This window comes from Rhagoletis pomonella, unplaced genomic scaffold, assembly GCF_013731165.1.
Source record: "Rhagoletis pomonella isolate Grant_MI unplaced genomic scaffold, Rhpom_1.0 Rhpom_scaffold_00006, whole genome shotgun sequence".
Classification (NCBI taxonomy): domain Eukaryota; kingdom Metazoa; phylum Arthropoda; class Insecta; order Diptera; family Tephritidae; genus Rhagoletis; species Rhagoletis pomonella.
Window position 1 is genome coordinate 37,162,075 of NW_023458560.1, and position 17,789 is coordinate 37,179,863.

The 17,789-nt window shown below is 33.9% G+C and overlaps 2 protein-coding genes across 2 annotated transcripts in view; both read right to left on the reverse strand.

Annotated features, from left to right (window-relative positions):
* Window positions 1–17,789, reverse strand: part of LOC118740683 (bone morphogenetic protein receptor type-1B-like) — a 740,115-nt gene that overhangs the window by 527,560 nt on the left and 194,766 nt on the right. The gene's annotated exons all lie outside the window — the stretch shown is intronic.
* The window catches only part of LOC118740681 (transient receptor potential-gamma protein), a 42,884-nt gene continuing 37,465 nt past the window's right edge, over window positions 12,371–17,789 (reverse strand). The window contains exon 19 of the mRNA XM_036472309.1: window positions 12,371–12,619. Coding sequence (XP_036328202.1) covers window positions 12,371–12,619 — 249 coding nt within the window. The remainder of the gene's footprint in view (window positions 12,620–17,789) is intronic.

Here is a 17,789-nt window from a genome sequence, read left to right on the forward strand (position 1 = left end):
GCCGCCTGCATTCACTGCTGCTCCCAAAGTATGCGTACCATAACAAAGTTTGGTATCAAATGAAAGATGACTTAAATAGATTTAAAACTGAAATGTCTAAACGAGGAAAGCCACATATTGAAAACTATTTCAATAAAAAATGTTAATTAATAACCATAGAACAAACCTTGGATCAGGTCTGTATTTATATGAATTTCTTTAGTATTAGATTATAAAAAAAAATTATAAACCGAAGTGGTAATCTTCGTTCGTTTTTTCTGTTTAAAAGCTATTTCAGTCCTCTTTCATATGATACCAAATTTGTTTAATTTGGATAAGCGGTTTGTTTATTATCCGGAAAGGACGTTTATTTCGGAATAAAAAACAGGAATAAAAAATTTAACTCGTAAAAAATAAGTGTTATTTTCGGTCCCTAGAATATTATGCAAGTGCACTGATAACGCGTATATCTGACCAGTCACACAAGAAAGCATTAAAAATGGTTTACAAAAACTAAAATCGAAAAACGCTAATGACGTGACAGGTTCTCCGAATTCCGAAAAAACCAAAAGAATGAGAATGAAGGTGTCTTTGGAAAACAACGTTGTTTAAACAACGATCGTGCCATGATGCTAGATTGTGAAGATGAAAGTCAGGAGGATACATCCGATATTTGCGGCCCCGATGATAAATAAATATAACTGAAAGTCCTCTCAACTGGTGCAGTGTCAATCGAAATGAATTTACAATTTTGTCAAGTTTCAAGTTTTTCAAGTTTGTCGCCTAGAGCGAGCAAGTTATAAAGTGGCGCAGGTTTGATTTACGACCCTCTAAAAAGTTTTTATTAAATACAATGTTCCAATTTTTAAATTCAAGTACTCAAAAAATACATTCATTCTTATCATGAGTTTCATTTTTCCCGAACCGGTTCACTTTTCACTTTTGGTTTTCATGTATTTACTATGGGCGGAATACAAATTTTCGGCCGAAACTCATGATAAGGCAGATTATTAAAAATTACTAACCTTTCCATTTTTTTTTACCTAACACTGAAAATAAAATTTCGTAAAAGTACTACGAAAATCTTTCGTAGTGTTGGTTTTTGTACAATGTACGAAACTTTCGTTCATAATACGAACACATTTTTCACAACGAAACAAGATTTTACGAACCATACGTAAATATAACGAAATGGCTTTCGTTAAGCTCGGAACACTTTGACGACAGCAAGCGACAAGCAGCATCTGTCAAATTTTAAATACACACGTTCTTACGGACACAATTATTTTGACGACAGCACGACATCTTGGCTGCAGGACTGCAATTGTCGACGTCGCCAAATTAAATCTATTTCTAATTTTGCCGGCGACAATGAGTAGATGTAGTGCTGCAAAATTAAATTGTCGCAAAATTAATCACATATTCTTGATTGTTCATGTTTTTCTTATTTACTTAAATAAAAATACACAATTTGTGAAATAAATATACCAAAATGTCAAATTTTAAAATCAGCTGTTTGCTATGTCGCTGAGGTCTTCAAAATGTTTAAGAAGCTGGCTTCAAGGCAGTCGTCAAAGTGTTCCGAGCTTAAGGCATTTTTTCAGTACAATTTACGACATCTTACGTTTATTTTACGAAACACATTCGTAAATTACTGAACAAATCCCTGTACGAATAATTTTGTATATTGTAGGAAGGCATTCGTAATATTTACGTATGGTTTTAAATTTACGAAATCTACAATTCTGTATTCGTACAATTTAGTTAATAGTTTCGTATAAAGTACAAATGCAGAAACATGTTTTTTAAATTCGTACAACATACGAATATTTTCGTACAACATACTCAATTACGCAGTTTAATATTTCATCATATTTTTTGTATCGCGTGTCATTGCGGAATTAATTGTTGGCTGCTGTGAAACGTATAATATAATTTTAAACGTTTTAAAAAGGGATTTGCTGGATAAAAAAAAAACAATGCACAATTAAATATTAAAGCTGTGGATATACTATGCATTTAAGCATAAAATGTTTTTAACATCGCCTACGCTGCGCCTTGCGCTGCAATGTGGGACTTGATAAATAGGCAATTTCATCAGTTACCTATCAACGGCAAGCCTAAGCCAGGAGCACTACTTAATGTAGTTAAAAGTAAGTACATGTATTTCACTGAAACTTGCTTTTCAGACGCCTTATAATTTTCCTTTAATGTATAGTCGTCAAGGAAACAAACATCGATGAAGCTGCGAATCTGTCAAGTGCCTCTACATAAAAATATTATAAAGTTTAAGAAAGTAAAACCAGTATTTTTTATATTCTTTCATATTTTATATCTTATTATATTTAGTTTCGTTGAGTCTCATAGTTTAACACTTTGCATGAATACACTTTATTGAATGAAGCCTAAGCAATAAAAAAATATGTAGTATAGAACCTATTCGTATGCATATAAATAAAAGACTTAAGTTTTATTATAGGTAAAATAACCTTTTTTATTAATTCTAAACTACAGTATAGTCAGAAAATTCTTCTTCTTTCGTAGAACGTATGATTGCTTTTATTATTAACACTATAAAAAACATGACTAAAATTGTAGCACAACACTTTCATTATATTTTATTCAATAGTGTTAAGCGTTTTTGCAAAACGTTTTGTTAAACAAAAGCGCCTAAAATTAATCATAAAAACAAAATAAAAGTGTTGTGTTATAACTCGTAATATGTTTTTTACAGTGTGGAGAATGAAAGCAAAATCGCACATTCTACGAAACAAGCGCAGATTTTACGAAAGTAATTTCATTATGTATACGAATTATTTCTGTGCATTTTACAAAAATTTCGTAAAAAATAAAGAAACAGTACGCATTTTTTTAGTAAATAGTACGAAATTCGTTAGTAAATAGTACGAAATTCTTTTAGTAAATAGTACTAAATTCTTTAGTAAATAGTAATAAATTCTTTAGTAAATAGTACGAATGCATTCGTAAAATATACCAAAAATCTGATGCCTCATATTTTCGTAGTATGTACGAAAACGGTTTTGTACAATCAACGAAAACTTTCGTGGCTCAAAATGACGAAAAATTTCGTAAGATTTACGCAAGTTTTCATTATATTTACGCAGATTTTATTTTCAGTGTAAGTCACCTAAATTATTTCTTAAAAATTCATGACATCCGCATTCGCATTCGCATCCGCGGATGTTACCTTTTAAACATTCCCATCCGCGGATGTCTAAAATTCCACATTCGCAACATCCCTAATACACATAGAAAAACATATTTATTTTTTAGGTACATTTAGGTACCGCAGATTGGGTACAATTTGAAAATTAGACTTTTTATCCCTGATGGAATATCAGCTGTAAAAGTGGACTAGTAACGAACAGCTGATTGCTGTTTGTTCAATAAAAATTCCTCAAAGTCAAAACTAAATATACCCAGCAAGGTTGCATGAAGAATTCATTCAATTATCACTCAATTAATTGTATGGTAAATTGAGTTCAATTAATCAAGAAAGCCTGGCTAATTGCTCGATTAGCGGCCTATCTGAACAGAAAGTATTGTTACTTTGTTTTGTATAAAATTATCAATCTCGTAAAAGTTATAATGCATTTTTCTTATTCAAATATTGCTCCAAAAGGCTAAACCGTTCAAATATAAGAATTGAATGGGCAGGTTCAGAAGGCGCAACAGTTGATCGCAACTGTTGTTAAAAAATCAGTAATCAGTGGGCGAAATGTTATGCCCCTTCTGAACGTACTGATACATTAGCTGTCAAAAGTTTTGTAAATTCAAAAGCTGTCAACCACAAACGATCATAAACAAATTATCGTATTAAAAAAATTGTGTTTTGTATAATAAGAAAAATGGAAGAAGCAATTATACTGTCGGAATTGCTTGAGGATAACATTGAAAACGTCCTTGAATCAGTTTTTCATTGTTTGGCAAGCGAAATTACCAATCAATCTGTAACAACTTCGGCAAGTTCCGTAGCAGATCGCGAGGAAAGACCCAGAAATGAAGGTTATTATGAGGTCACAATTGAGCGGTACAATAACGACTTGTTTAAGGAGCACTTTAGAATGTCTCGTAGAACGTTTGAGGTGAGTTTTACGAAATTGTTCAATTCGAGGTTTATTCTGGATTCTGATTATTCTACAGGATTTAGTTCTTCTTTTAAGACAAGAGATAACCGGAAAACCTGATTATCTTGCGGATTTGCACAAAAAGGTTATGTTTACAATATGGATACTTGCCAAGCCAGAGAGTTTTCTTGCTGCTGGAGATCGTTTTGGCTTTGCTAAAAGCACTGCCTATGAAATATTTAGAGAAATGTTGTCAGTCATAGCAGGAATGATCTCTTCATTTGTAAAATTTCCGAACAGAAGACAATGCAATCAAGAAGCCTTAATTTTTCAAAGGCTATCAAGGGGTTTCCCTGGTGTTGTTGGAGCCATTGATGGATGTCATATTCCTATAAAGGTTCCTGCCAACAACGCTATAGATTTTTATAACAGAAATAAGATCCATTCTATTATACTGCAAGGTTAGTGTTTTATTTCCATCAGTCCATAAATATAACATAAGTATATGTCTTTCCTAAAGGTACATTGTGATCATAAAGGCCGATTCATAGACGTTTTTATAGGAATGCCCGGCCGTATGCACGATGCCAGAGTTTTTCGGCATAGCGATTTGTTCCGCAAACTAAACCATTCAGCACCGTCACTACTACCCACGAATTTGCATCTTCTGGGCGACTCTGCTTATCCGTTGCTTCAAAATCTAATGACCCCGTTTCGTGATAATGGTCAGTTAACTAGAAGGCAAGTTAATTTCAACTAGAAGCTAAGCTGTTGTCGCTCCATCATAGAAAGGACGTTCGGCCTTTTGAAGGGCAAATTTCGGAGGCTGAAATATTTAGATATAAAAACCGCAAGCTTGGGCAACAAGATTGTAGCAGCGTGTTGTGTGATACACAATTTTTTAATTAATAAAAATGAAACCGATTTATCAACATATGAACTCGAAGAGCATGAAGAAAGCAGCGATGGAATCATCGAAGTAGTTGCTGACGATACACCTGCAATCTCAAAACGAAACACAATCTCTGGTGTACTATATTAAATACTAGCAATTACCCGGCGAGCTTTACTGCGCTTCTTAAATGGAATGCTTTTAATTTTATTTTCAAAATTTTTATTTGTGCAATACTTAAAGTCTATAGGTAACAAACACACAAGATTATCCTTTTTAACTACAGTAAAAGACAAAAGTATAGATACAGAGAATTTTTCGCAATGTATGCAAAAATTTTAATTTCAATGTTTTTCCGCTAAATTTTCATGAAAATATAGTTTATACTACAACAAAAAACATAAAAATTAAATCTTTAACTTTGTGCGAACCTCATGAAAATTCATGAATTTCCACACTAATTTGCCACTTTCTAATCAGATTTTTAAAAAAAATTCTGTGTATGCAGTTTTATAGCCCCTTCAATTTTAATATAACAAAGTGAGGTTTGAAGTTGTTAAAAAAAAAACGCGTTGATTTTTGGCAATATTTTTGCGGACGGTGTTATTATTTTGTTCCATACAAAAAAAAATTTTGAACATATGTAAATATATTTAGTTGTATGAAAGAAACTGCGCGAAAAAATGCCAAAAATCAAGGAGACATTTTAACAAATTGAAACTTGCATTTTGTTATACTGAAATTGAAGGGGTTATATAACTGCATACATCGAATTTTTCTAAAAAATCTGCTTAGAAAGTGGCAAATTAGTATGTAAATTTATTGCATTTTTATAAGTTTGGCATAAAGTTAAGATTTTATTTTTATATTTTTTGTTGGAGTATGAACTATATTTTCATGAAAAGTTAGCGGAAAAAATTAAAATAAAAACTTTTGCGCACATTGCAAAAAAAATTATCAAAAATCAAGGCGAATTTTAACAAATTAAAACTTGCACTTTTTGTACTGAAATTTAATAATCTATAAGACTGCATACCAAAAATTTTTATAGAAATTCTAAATAAAATGTTTAGAATTGGGATGAAAAGTTTGTGGAGTTTTTATAATTTTTGTACAAAGTTTGAAATTTGGATTTATATGTTTTTGTTAGATAAAGAGCTATTCTTTTGTAGAAAAATAATGAACATTAAACAAACAAAAGAACTATAGTCAAAACTGATGGAATTGTTGAGATTCTATCGTTTTGTCGCGGGCTGATCAGATAAATATTTTTATATATCTTCACGGAAAGGTGATGGATGATGATGGGAAATACATATCTGGAAATAAAAAAATGCGAATGAAGTCAAAATATATTAGATTAGTGGTAGGTTTATTAACTACCTTTCATTATATACCCTCGTTAGTTGGGTTTGTTGCTGTCGCTGTGCCACGACTATTAACGAATTGGCGAAGCAGTTCATTTCGTTCTCTAAGCAGAATATTGGTCTCTTTTAGAGTTTCACTCACGCTGTGAAATATCTCAAGTTTTCGCTCCTCATTTGATAATTGCTTTTTCCTTAAGTAGTGTAAGGAACTCATTCTTTTAGCGGCAGTAGATTTTTTTGGGTGAGTTGGAAGGCCATCTACCGATTTAGCGCCAGGTGAATCTGAAAATGCCTCTAAACCGGACGTTGTGCTGGATGTGCTTTAATCAAGGAGTATTGGCACATCACTGTTCTCCATCGATGACACGACTGGACCCAAATTGACTGTGCGGTCAGTGGAAAAAATGTCTTCGAACAGGTCGTAGTATTCCCACTGAACGCGACCGCGACCTGGAATATATGTACATATTTGAAAATTGATCACCAAAGAAGTGTGTATGTATGTGTATAGTGTACTATATATTTATTAAAAAGACAAAATAAAATTGTTAATTAAACAGCTATCTGGCTTAATATTTATATATACATCTGTGCCCGCCAATTAAAGTAGCTTAAGTGACTTCAGAATGTTTTATTTTTACCCTTGAAAAATTTTATATTTTTATTAAGCTCCTATTAAAAGGTCATCTTGACTACACCTGTGGCTAGTTAATCGTTAAAATATTGCTCGGGAGCCCAATGAAAAATTACTTTAAAGAAAAAAATTATCAACCTAGACTTAGGCTACTTTAATTGACGGACACAGATATGTGTATATAAAATATGCATTCATATGTATATGTGCCCATAATTTTGAAAGTACCCTAATTCACATCACACCTTTTGTGCTTAAATGACTAGTTACTTGTAACCGAATGCATCTGTAAAACATTCTATCGACATAAATTAATAAAGTTGAACGAATGACCGGTACGGGTAAATTATCATTTAAGCCCAAAAGGTGTGATGTGACCTAGGCCACTTTCAAAATTATGCGCACATATACATTCAATGTAAATCTAATACATATTTCCACTGACCTGTACTATTTTTATTGTTGTTAATTTTTTATAGTTTTATAGGTCCTCTTCATGTTTCGCATTTTACGGTCCAGCGTGTCATCATCTTCAACAAGAAAGCCCGCCGTCCTCATGTCAGCGAGAATATCCATCCATAAATTCTTCTTTTTAATTTTTGGGTCACTAAACTTATCTTTCCTTTTTCTGTATTCCTCTATGAAAAATCTCGTAGCTTCTCCATGCCACTTGAATTTGGAGTGCCCTGGTGAACCTACAATTAAAAATCATATCAAACCACTTACCGCATTCAAATAAACATTGCAACATCCCACTTTCAGATGTTGTATTCATATCTGGAGCAACTCCAACCAATTCTGGTGGTGCAACACATCCCTTCGTATACTCCTTCAAAAACCTTTTATCTGAGGTTAAAGTCGGATATATAAAAACAATCAACTGCAACTTAAGCAACGAATTTACCAGTTTGAAGCCTTATGTGGACTTCCTGACTAGCGGTTACACGATAGATGCAGTCATCTAGAGCGTAGTCTGCAGTAAATTCATTATCTGTAGACATTTTGTTTAATTTTTTTCCTTTTTTTAATGGCTTTTTATCAAAAGCTGGCACAAAAATGAACAAGTTAATATTAGCGCCTATCTAAGAATAACTTTAAACCGTCGCTGTTTTCGTTTCTCAACCGGCGACTATGCAGTATTCGATAAAATCACAAATTTAATTAAAATTTAATTATTTGAAACAAAAAAACCGTTTAATGGAAAAGCCAAATGTCAAACTGTCAAAGGCACTCACAACATGTTGTCTGAAATGATAAGATATAAAATACGATGGGAAAAATGGCATTAAACACTCAACTGCTCAGTTGAACACAAGTACACAACAACGCGTTCAGAAGGTGCAATCGCAACAGTTACTGAGCTGTTGCGCCTTCTGAACGTGCCCAATGTTCAAAAAACTGTATTTTTCCGTCGAAATCCCATTGTGCGACGCCTCAAAATGAAACTATTGAGCTGGATGGAAATGTTGTACGCATGCATAACGCCGCTCTGGTGAAAAGATCCTAGGGCGTCCACGTGCGGAATTTGCGCAATTTTTTGGTCTTGGCCCAAACCGATAAAAAAAAAACGTAAGAGTCCAAAGTTTCTGTATACAGCGTGGCGACGAATAACTGTTACCCAGGTTTTTTTGAGAAATAAAAGGCACCTTTACAGATTTTGTGAAAAAAGTATTTTGTTGTTAATTTTCCACAGATTTTACTTTAGCTGTATTAATTAGTTTTTAAATTTTAATCCTTATTTACATTTGCCAGCAGTGTAAACTTTGAGAGAAAAGTTCATTTGGCACGCAGGTCTTCGTCAGTTAATTTATTCCATATCTTCTGTAACCATAGGCACATTTTCTCCATTTTCGGTCTCTTATACTCCCCCTTTTGTCCAACATAAGGCCTCATACTCATAAATTGAATAGACCCGAAACTGGTGACTAGGACTGCCATTCATTCGACCAACCTTATACAGTTTTTTTCATTTTTGTATTTTTTTTATACAAAGCCTAAGAAAAAATACACCTGAAAAATACTTGCGTGCCAAATGAACTTTTCTCTCAAAGTTTAAACTGCTGGCAAATGTAAATAAGGATTAAAATTTAATAACTAATTAATACAACTAAAGTAAAATCTGTGGAAAATTAACAAGAAACTACTTTTTTCGCAAAATCTATAAAGGACCCTTTTAATTCTCAAAAAAACCGAGGTAACAGTTATTCGTCGCCACGCTGTAAATTGTAAATAAATTATAAATTATTAAACCCGTAAGTCGTGTTTCCACTTTAATAGGGCAATCCTGGCAACTGTCTTTCAACTTATCATAGCCTTTCGAAAGACGAAATTCTGATATTCCAATTCCTAATGAAAACTAAGAAGCACTCACTCTTCGCATCTTACTGCAGTTTTTTCACATTTATTGTTGTTTATTCTCTAATCGGTTTCATATAACTAAATTAATATTAACAAATGTCTACAAATTATTACGTTTTGTTTATCTAAATATTTCCTCCTAAGCTACTTTTGAGTATTTGCGAACTTCCATTGCTGCTAACTTTTATAATTATATTTCGTATTTCATTTTAAAATGTATTATAGCTTTGTTATTACACATTATTAAATTAACTTTTTTCATTTATTTATTTAGTTATAGTGACACTTTTTTGTTGTATTATATAAAAAAATTTTGTTCTAAGGCAACTTTTAACATTGATAGGAGTAGTTGTTCTATTTATGCTAACGGATGCATGATTACTTATGCTTTTTTCGTTGGTTATGTAGGTGCTTCGGTGCAAGTGATTAATCTTGACAAAATGATATGATTTAAATGCGTGTAGGTGGGTGGGTGGGTGGTTGGTCGCAGGCGTCTCAAATGATATGCATGTATATGTAAATGTGCATAGAGTTGGTGGTAAGGTGTGCAATAGTTTTTGGTTTTTTATTTAAATCGTGGTTGCATATTGAACAGCAATAAAAAAAGCTAAAATATTACGCATACGCCCTGTCGGCTGTTGTATGAGCATCGAACCGAATTGAACTTTTTTCACAGAACTTAACTTATTTTATTTTGATACAGTTTTTTCTTAATTAATAATAAATAACTGCAAGCAGCTTCAGCCACAATTAAAAATATATAAATAAAAAGAAAATGTAAGCAACACCGGGTCAAAATTATAAGCGCACCACATATTAGCAAGCTTTAACAATTATTTTTTTCTTTTGGTATTTAATTTTAATTAATTTTTTTATAAAAAATATAATATTTGACCCATTAACAAAATCTGTATGAATAGAAGTTTCAAACTTTGGTAGGCGAAAATCATCCACGAGGGTGCAGACTTTAGGTTCTGTTCGATGTCAGAATGGTGTCCAGCTAAGATCAGAAATCAGTGCAACGTGCTAACCTCTTGAAAAAAGCTCTGGGTTGGAACAAGGTGTTACACGACCCGTGCTGATGTTCAGCCTGGCTGGAGACCTAGATTAATAACTAGAACAGTCTCGAACGGAGTGCTCTGTATACCTGGCGACCTCTGGTTCTATCTAATCGTACCGTGTACATGGACCTCTGTGTAGGCGGAGCTCCATTGTCTGACACTAGTGGGACCGAAAATTATGAGTTAAATTAATAAAAATAATACAAATAAGGGGAGCGGTTCTCCAAAAAAACCGACCGGGGTGCTTAAAACCAGCGGGAACTGCACCAAAGAGTCAACAATCTGCTGAAAAACAATGTTCGGAGAGGCTAACCGGTTTGGGGTCGCTATTCTACGAGGAAGACGACTTCTCTCCGATAACAACGAGGGTGAAGAGGTCGAGGAGGCAGACGCGGATGTCACGATGCTGGAGGTTGGGCGGACAGATTCACATGAAGCTGATCCAAATAAACCCTCACCAGACCAGATATTTGTGGTACGTCTGGCTGCCTTCACGTTGCCCTCATCCAAGCGCCATCGATACAAGGCAATCAAATCTGCGTTCTCGGGATGAAGGGTTTTAAGCGGATTGTTGCAAAAGCACAGCATCAACATCTGCTTAGAAACAGCAACTGATTATCTCCAGTGACGTGAAAGCCTACAACAGGTTGTGGGGGGAGCACCGACACTAAAAATAGTGGTGAGTAATTACTAGACACTTTATGCTAGAAAACAAACTTAGTATAATGAATTTAGGCTCAGAGCCGACCTTCATCACAAAAACCAGAGAAGAAGTTTTGGATATAACCCTGACATCTGACCTATTTGCCAATAACGTTCAGAGATGGAGTGTTTCGAATAAAACGTCTTACTCTGACCATCGTTATATTGAATACGAAATAGATCTTACAACTCCCCAAGTTAGCAAGTTTAGAAACATACGAAGTACTGAATGGGAAGTTTACAATAATAATATAAGGACTTTACTGCCAGAGATTCATTCCCGGGACTCCACCAAGCGTGAGGAACTGAATGGGTTGGTTAACAAGGTAAAGCCATGAATAGTTCTCTGGCAGCCGGATGTTCGGTTATTTGACGCAGAGGGAAAACAAAACCACCCTGGTGGACAAAGCAATTATCCTCGTTACGTGAATCTATCTAATAGGACACTGTTCAATAGGGCTAAAGCCACGAGAACATCCGAAGACTGCGAATCCTATGATGTAGGTTAGTACGAGTGTCTGGTATGAAAATGGGTCAAATTTACAAACCACTCTAGCCAGTCAAACCAAAAAGTAGTTTTATTGAATTTTTGACCAAAACGTATAAATTTTAACCCACTGTAAAAAGTTTGATTACTATTTAGTACCAAAACCCGCTTCATTTTGACTAAACCCACCACGTTTGAACATTTCCTTTTAGTTTGTTTGGATCCTAATATGGTGCATTTGTGTGTAAGTTTGTTAGTTTAGCTGTTAGAATGTCATTGGTGAAATTCGTTTAGTGCTCATTAATTGGATTTTACGAGTATCGGGGAAATGTGATATGTACATATAAATAGTTATAGGCAGGTAGATATGTATGTAGTCGGTGCTATTTATGATATAATGCAAATGTGCTTTATGATAGTAGCAAATATGTATGTTTATATGATTGGATAGGCATGTAGTAACTATGTAAATTTCGTTCTTTCCTTGAAATTCTCAAATGTGTTATTCCAATATATATGTTACTTTCGTTAAGTACGTATTTTTTTGTCATTCTACGCGCACATTTATATTTATAAAATGCTTCAATTCGATAGCTTACACTGCTGTTTACTTATTTATTCTTACTCCTAGGGCCGTTTGCACCATGTCTAGTTAACGCTAACTGGAGGTACATCCTTCAGTTAAGCACGTTAACTGCTTTATCGATCACATGTTATATGATGGGTGTCGATAACGTCGATAAAGATGTTTAACTGGGAGTTAGAATTAAATAGACATGGTGCAAACGGCCCTTAGTCATGCTTAACCCATTATACTGGCCGATGCATAACTGCCACTAATTAATGGTTCACGCGAATTGACGGATGTATTGGATGGATCCAAATGATGTGTCTCACTGGAGAGTGTAAATTCCGTTGACGTTTCGACAGAGTCATTTTGACTTTGTGTCTGTTCATGGCGACGCGGTTTGGCGGTGATTGTGGCATCTTTGCCACTTGGCGTGACGCTATCCGCACGTGAGGCTGGGTAGCTGGAAACGCGCTTAAGCGACTGATGAGTTGATTGTGGCAAAAGCAGGAAAAATGAGAAAAGCGAAATAAAAAATGTTAATAAAAAATATTTATACTATAAGATGTGTGTAAATAAATTTAAAAATTATTATTATAAGAGTTGTTTAAGTACAGGCAAATGTTTGTAAAATTTAGTTTCTGAAAGTAATGAAATCTTATGCACACACTACACTTGAAAAAGTATTTCAAGGAATAATGCCCCGTTTACATTATGCAAGAATCAACTGTCATAGTGTAGCAGCCAATCCACTGGTATGCCAGTGCTTTCAGTGCCTCATATATGTACATATGTACATTAGAGTGATCCAAAAACAGTAAAGTCGTAATTTTAATGCCGCCACCCCCTAGGGTTGTTGTATACCGAAAAAAACCCTATTTTTTTATTTTGAAATCAAAAAATATAATCTTGGACTGCTCAAAGCGCTCAAAGTTTTCCAGGTATTTTATATGGGGGAAAAAAACTTTTGGTAGAAATGGTATAAAATTCTTGAAAATCAATATTTTTCGATCCGAAAACGCTGGTTCTCTCGCAGGAGACTTCCAATATTAATATATAATTGTTTTTTTTTAACAATTTTTTTAAAACTAAAGATTTTTTATTGGTCCCCCATTGCATTTTCTAGGGGTTTGGAGGACCTATGAAATATAGTTACCATCAAAAAATGGTCAAAGAAAATATTGGTATTATTATTGGGAATCTCCTGAAGAGAAACAAAGTTTTTTTTATCGAAAAATATTCATTTTCAAGAATTCTATACCATTTCTATGAACGGTTATTTTTCCCCACATGGAAAATTTTGAGCGCTTTGAGCACTCCCTAAATATTTTTTGATTTCAAAATAAGAAAATAGGGGTACATTTTTTTTTGGTATAGAACGATCCTAGGGGGTGGCGGCATTAAAATTACGACTTTACTTTTACGAATGCATTTTTGGACCACCCTAATGTACATATATACACATATGAAAACACTTTGATAATTAAATAAATAAATTTTCAAAAATAATATACAGTTACTGACAATAAAATAGAATCAAGTCGGTTGTTCCGAAACAATCAGCGGTTTTTCCTCTTTGCTATATATTTCCGATAACTTTCGTCTGTAATCGAATTAGTACACTATTTATCGTTTGAGATGTCATAATGGCAACACTTTTTCGTTTTACTGTTATGTTTATGCTTAAAATTTGCAAGAGTGTACTTTGACTATTGTGGCAATAAAATAGAATCAAAAAAGGAAACAAGCAATTCGAAGTGATTTTTGGTGCGTAAACTGTATTGTAAGTTATAAATTGGCGTATTTAAACCATTCTTAATAAAATTTTCGTTAATTTAGGAAAAATGGGTCGCGGAAAGCATTGTACTGCAGAAGAACGTAAACACATACAAAATTTGCAAAAAAATGGTTTTACGCAAAGGGAAATCGCAAAAATTATTAATAGATCACAAAAATTTGTGTTTACTGCTCTATCTCCTCCAAAAGAATGCAAACTGAGAGGCCGATCACGCAAAACAACGCCAGCGGACGATAATTTCATAGAGAGGTTATCAAAACGCGATCCTTTCAAATCGGCTGCGGTCATTCAAAAGGAAATAAATGTGGAAATATCTTCAAGAACTGTTGCTCGTCGTCTTGTAGAAAGGAATCTATTCGGCAGATTGTGACGAAAGGTCCCAATGTTGACAAAAAGACAGAGACTTAGTCGAGTAACTTTTTCGAGAGCTCACTTTAATTGGTCCGGTGCAGAAAATTCAAAGAAGTGGCGAAATATTTTATGGTCTGACGAATCTAAAGTAAATATGGTGGGCAATGATGGAAAAGTGTGGGTCCGACGTCCAAAAAATGCAGAAATGAATCCCAGGTACACAACAAAAACATTTAAGCATGGTGGAGGGAATATAATGATATGGGGATGTTTTTCGTGGTACGGTGTCGGACCGCTGTTTTGGATTCGGGAAAATATGGACCGTTATCTTTACCTTAGAATATTAGAAGATGTTATGCTACCTTATGCCGAATGGAATATGCCTTTGATTTGGCAGTTTCAACACGACAATGACCCGAAACATACTTCGGGTCTTGTAAAAACGTGGTTACAGAGTCGTGGAATCGATGTGATGGCGTGGCCTTCACAATCGCCGGATTTAAATCCAATAGAGAACTTGTGGAAGATTGTGAAGGAAAAGCTTGGGCCCTCTAAATCAAAGAACAAGGAGGAACTTTGGCAAAAAATCCAGGAAGCTTGGTATTCCATACCAAAGTCGATCTGTGAGACCCTAGTAGGATCTATGCCGAGAAGATGCACTGCTGTACTTGCAAATAACGGGTTTGCTACCAAGTTTTAATACTGGATCATTTTTTGAATGGAGTTTTTTTTGCAATTTTTGAGTTTTATTTCTATGATTTTATTTTATTGACAATTGAATTCCATGACTGTTTACTTTAAAAGATTTTAATGACATTATTGCAATAGATGTTCATGTGCTTTTGAGTTACTTATATGTAAAATTAATAAAAGCAACTAAATACATGTTTTGAAATGGTTAAGAAATGTTTAGTACCTGTTTTTGGCAAATATCTATGGGAAGAATGTTTGATTCTATTATATTGTCAATAACTGTATGTATTTATACTGAAGGCCTGCATAGGAATTCTTTTTGATTCACTGTGCAAACTACAAAAATGTTACTTACTAAAAACAAAATAAGTATGTTCCGTAAAAAAGGGGAACGTAAAGAAGCAGTACCACGTAATCAAATTTCTACAACTAAGATGTTTCTTTTGAGACTTATATTACACTGTGCAACAATTTTAGGGTTATTGTCTGGGTGTGGAATTTTTCCAACACAGGATGTAAGACCTAGACCTGTACAGTAAACTCCCCAAATTCTTAGGTAATATTTTATGGTCATGTTAAGTTTGCAGTTTTTCGACCGAGTGTTTTTAGAATAAGGGGAAGAAAAGATTAAAATTCATATCGGAGCGAAATAAGTAGTTTGGTATCATATAGTAAAATTCAGTAGGAATAATTATGTGCAACATTCTAAAGCATTAGCTCTCTCACGAAAGGGTTGCTTTGACCCCTTTTTTTTGGAAAGTTTCAATAAAATGGCAGTTGAGTGGTCGCTAGAGGGTTAACATTTCGTGGAAAATGATTCCTAGTGAAATTTTACTAAATGTACCCAGACTACATGTTTCGCTAGAATATGCATTTTAACGTTTTTACCACTTATTTCACTAGTGGTATTGCCAGACAAAATCTATATACAAAGAACGTAAAAGTACTCCCCAAAAATTCTGTTACACTGCGTTATAAGACCTTTCATAATAATTATGAGTGGGAAACAACATTTTAAGCCTTAAAGGACGTGGTTGGTTCAGGACAATTTCGAGACAAGGGCCCAGTTCATTACCAGTTCGGGATTGTTTCGAGACTAGTTCGCGATTTTCGAAAACAATCTTTGGGATCTTATTTTACTAATAAATGAAAATGAAATGAAATGAATAAAAAGCCAAGTCCCGAACTAGTCTCGAAATGCCCGCGAAATAGTCCCGAAATAATCCCGAAAAGTCCTAAATTAAGCCATATCTTGTTCCTTATCAACCTCATTCACAGCTTCTGCAATGCTAAAATATGTATTTTTGTTATTATTTTTTTACTGTGTTTATCTTCAATTCATGACTACTGTATTTTTCATTTCACTGGCTGGATAACTGGAATAGTGTAAACAGTCGTCATTCTAGTCCAACGCTGGCTTGGCTCATTGGGCTATTGGCATAATGTAAACGGGGCATAATACTTATGATAACAAACCAAAACGTAAAGTCGAAGATAGTTAAACTAAAGATGGCCAACCAATAATATCTGCGTTTAAGAGAAATTAATCATTTATGAAATGTTTGTCGTTATTTTTTCTTTCGGTGAATGCTAAATTAAATCAACTAAAGCGCTGCTAAGTACTACTGAAATTCGATTAGAGACGGTAATTATGATAAACTTATACAAATTGCGTTGTAAATTGAAAGATATATTCCACTCGTTTGCGGAAAGAATGCCATCTTTTGTTTTTAAATTTTATTTGCGAGAATAAGAACCCATTGTAATTAATTTAGGGGTTTTCGTCCCTTTAATATTCCTGGATTGTACTCGCCATTTCGAGTTCATTTCATAGTAGTAGAGTTTTTTAATCGATTTATACGAGCAAGTTTTCAACTAAGATTAGATTCATGAAACGATTAAAATAAATCGTTTATTCCTTCGATATGGAGAGTTGAGAATATATTGGCGACTAAAAATGCGACACTGGTGCGAGCGACCTGAATGTTATTAGCAGGGAACGGATTTTTAGGACCTAAAAACCTATAAAAAAAGGCAAAATAAAATAACGAAATAGGCTGAAAAAGGCAAAATCAAATAGCGAAAAAGGCAGGAAAAGGCACTAGGTGTTGCAAAAAAGGCAAAACAAAATAGCGAGAAAGGCAGGAAAAGGCACTAAGTATTGCAAACAAAGCAAAATAAGGCACTAAAAAAAGACAGAAAATACGAAGAACAATCAAAAAATACATTTATTTTAAAATGTTTATATTACAAGTAAAAAGAGAAAAACTACGAACTAGTTTCATTATATGAACAATTTGTACTTTGAATCTTTAAATATTTTATCCTTTCGAGTTTCTAACTCATAAAACTTTAATCTGTATAGTTGTACCACAAGATGTATTTTGAAGTTTTCTGGCAGCAATTTCATTCGATTTTCGTAAAGAAAAGCTTTGAATGTACTAAATGTGCGCTCGACGCAAGTTGATACAAGTGGAGCCCAATTTAAATATGGAACGTTTGAAACGTTCATATTATCAGGAATAAGCGCGTTTTCCTCGCCCTTTGCAATTTTAACCACTCCCCTTTTTGTCTCCGAGCCTACGTTAGCTGAGAAAACCAACACCAATTTGGCAAGAGGTCCCTGCGCTTCTATAAGCCGCATGGGCATGTGTATATTTTGTATTCTTTAAAAAAAAAATTGTAAATGCTATAATCACTTTTTTAAAGGTAGAAAAGGCAAAAAAGGAAAATATCTTAAGAAAGGCAAAAAAAGGCAAATCTATATATATATAAAAATGAATGCCATTTTTCGTTGTGACTTTATAACTC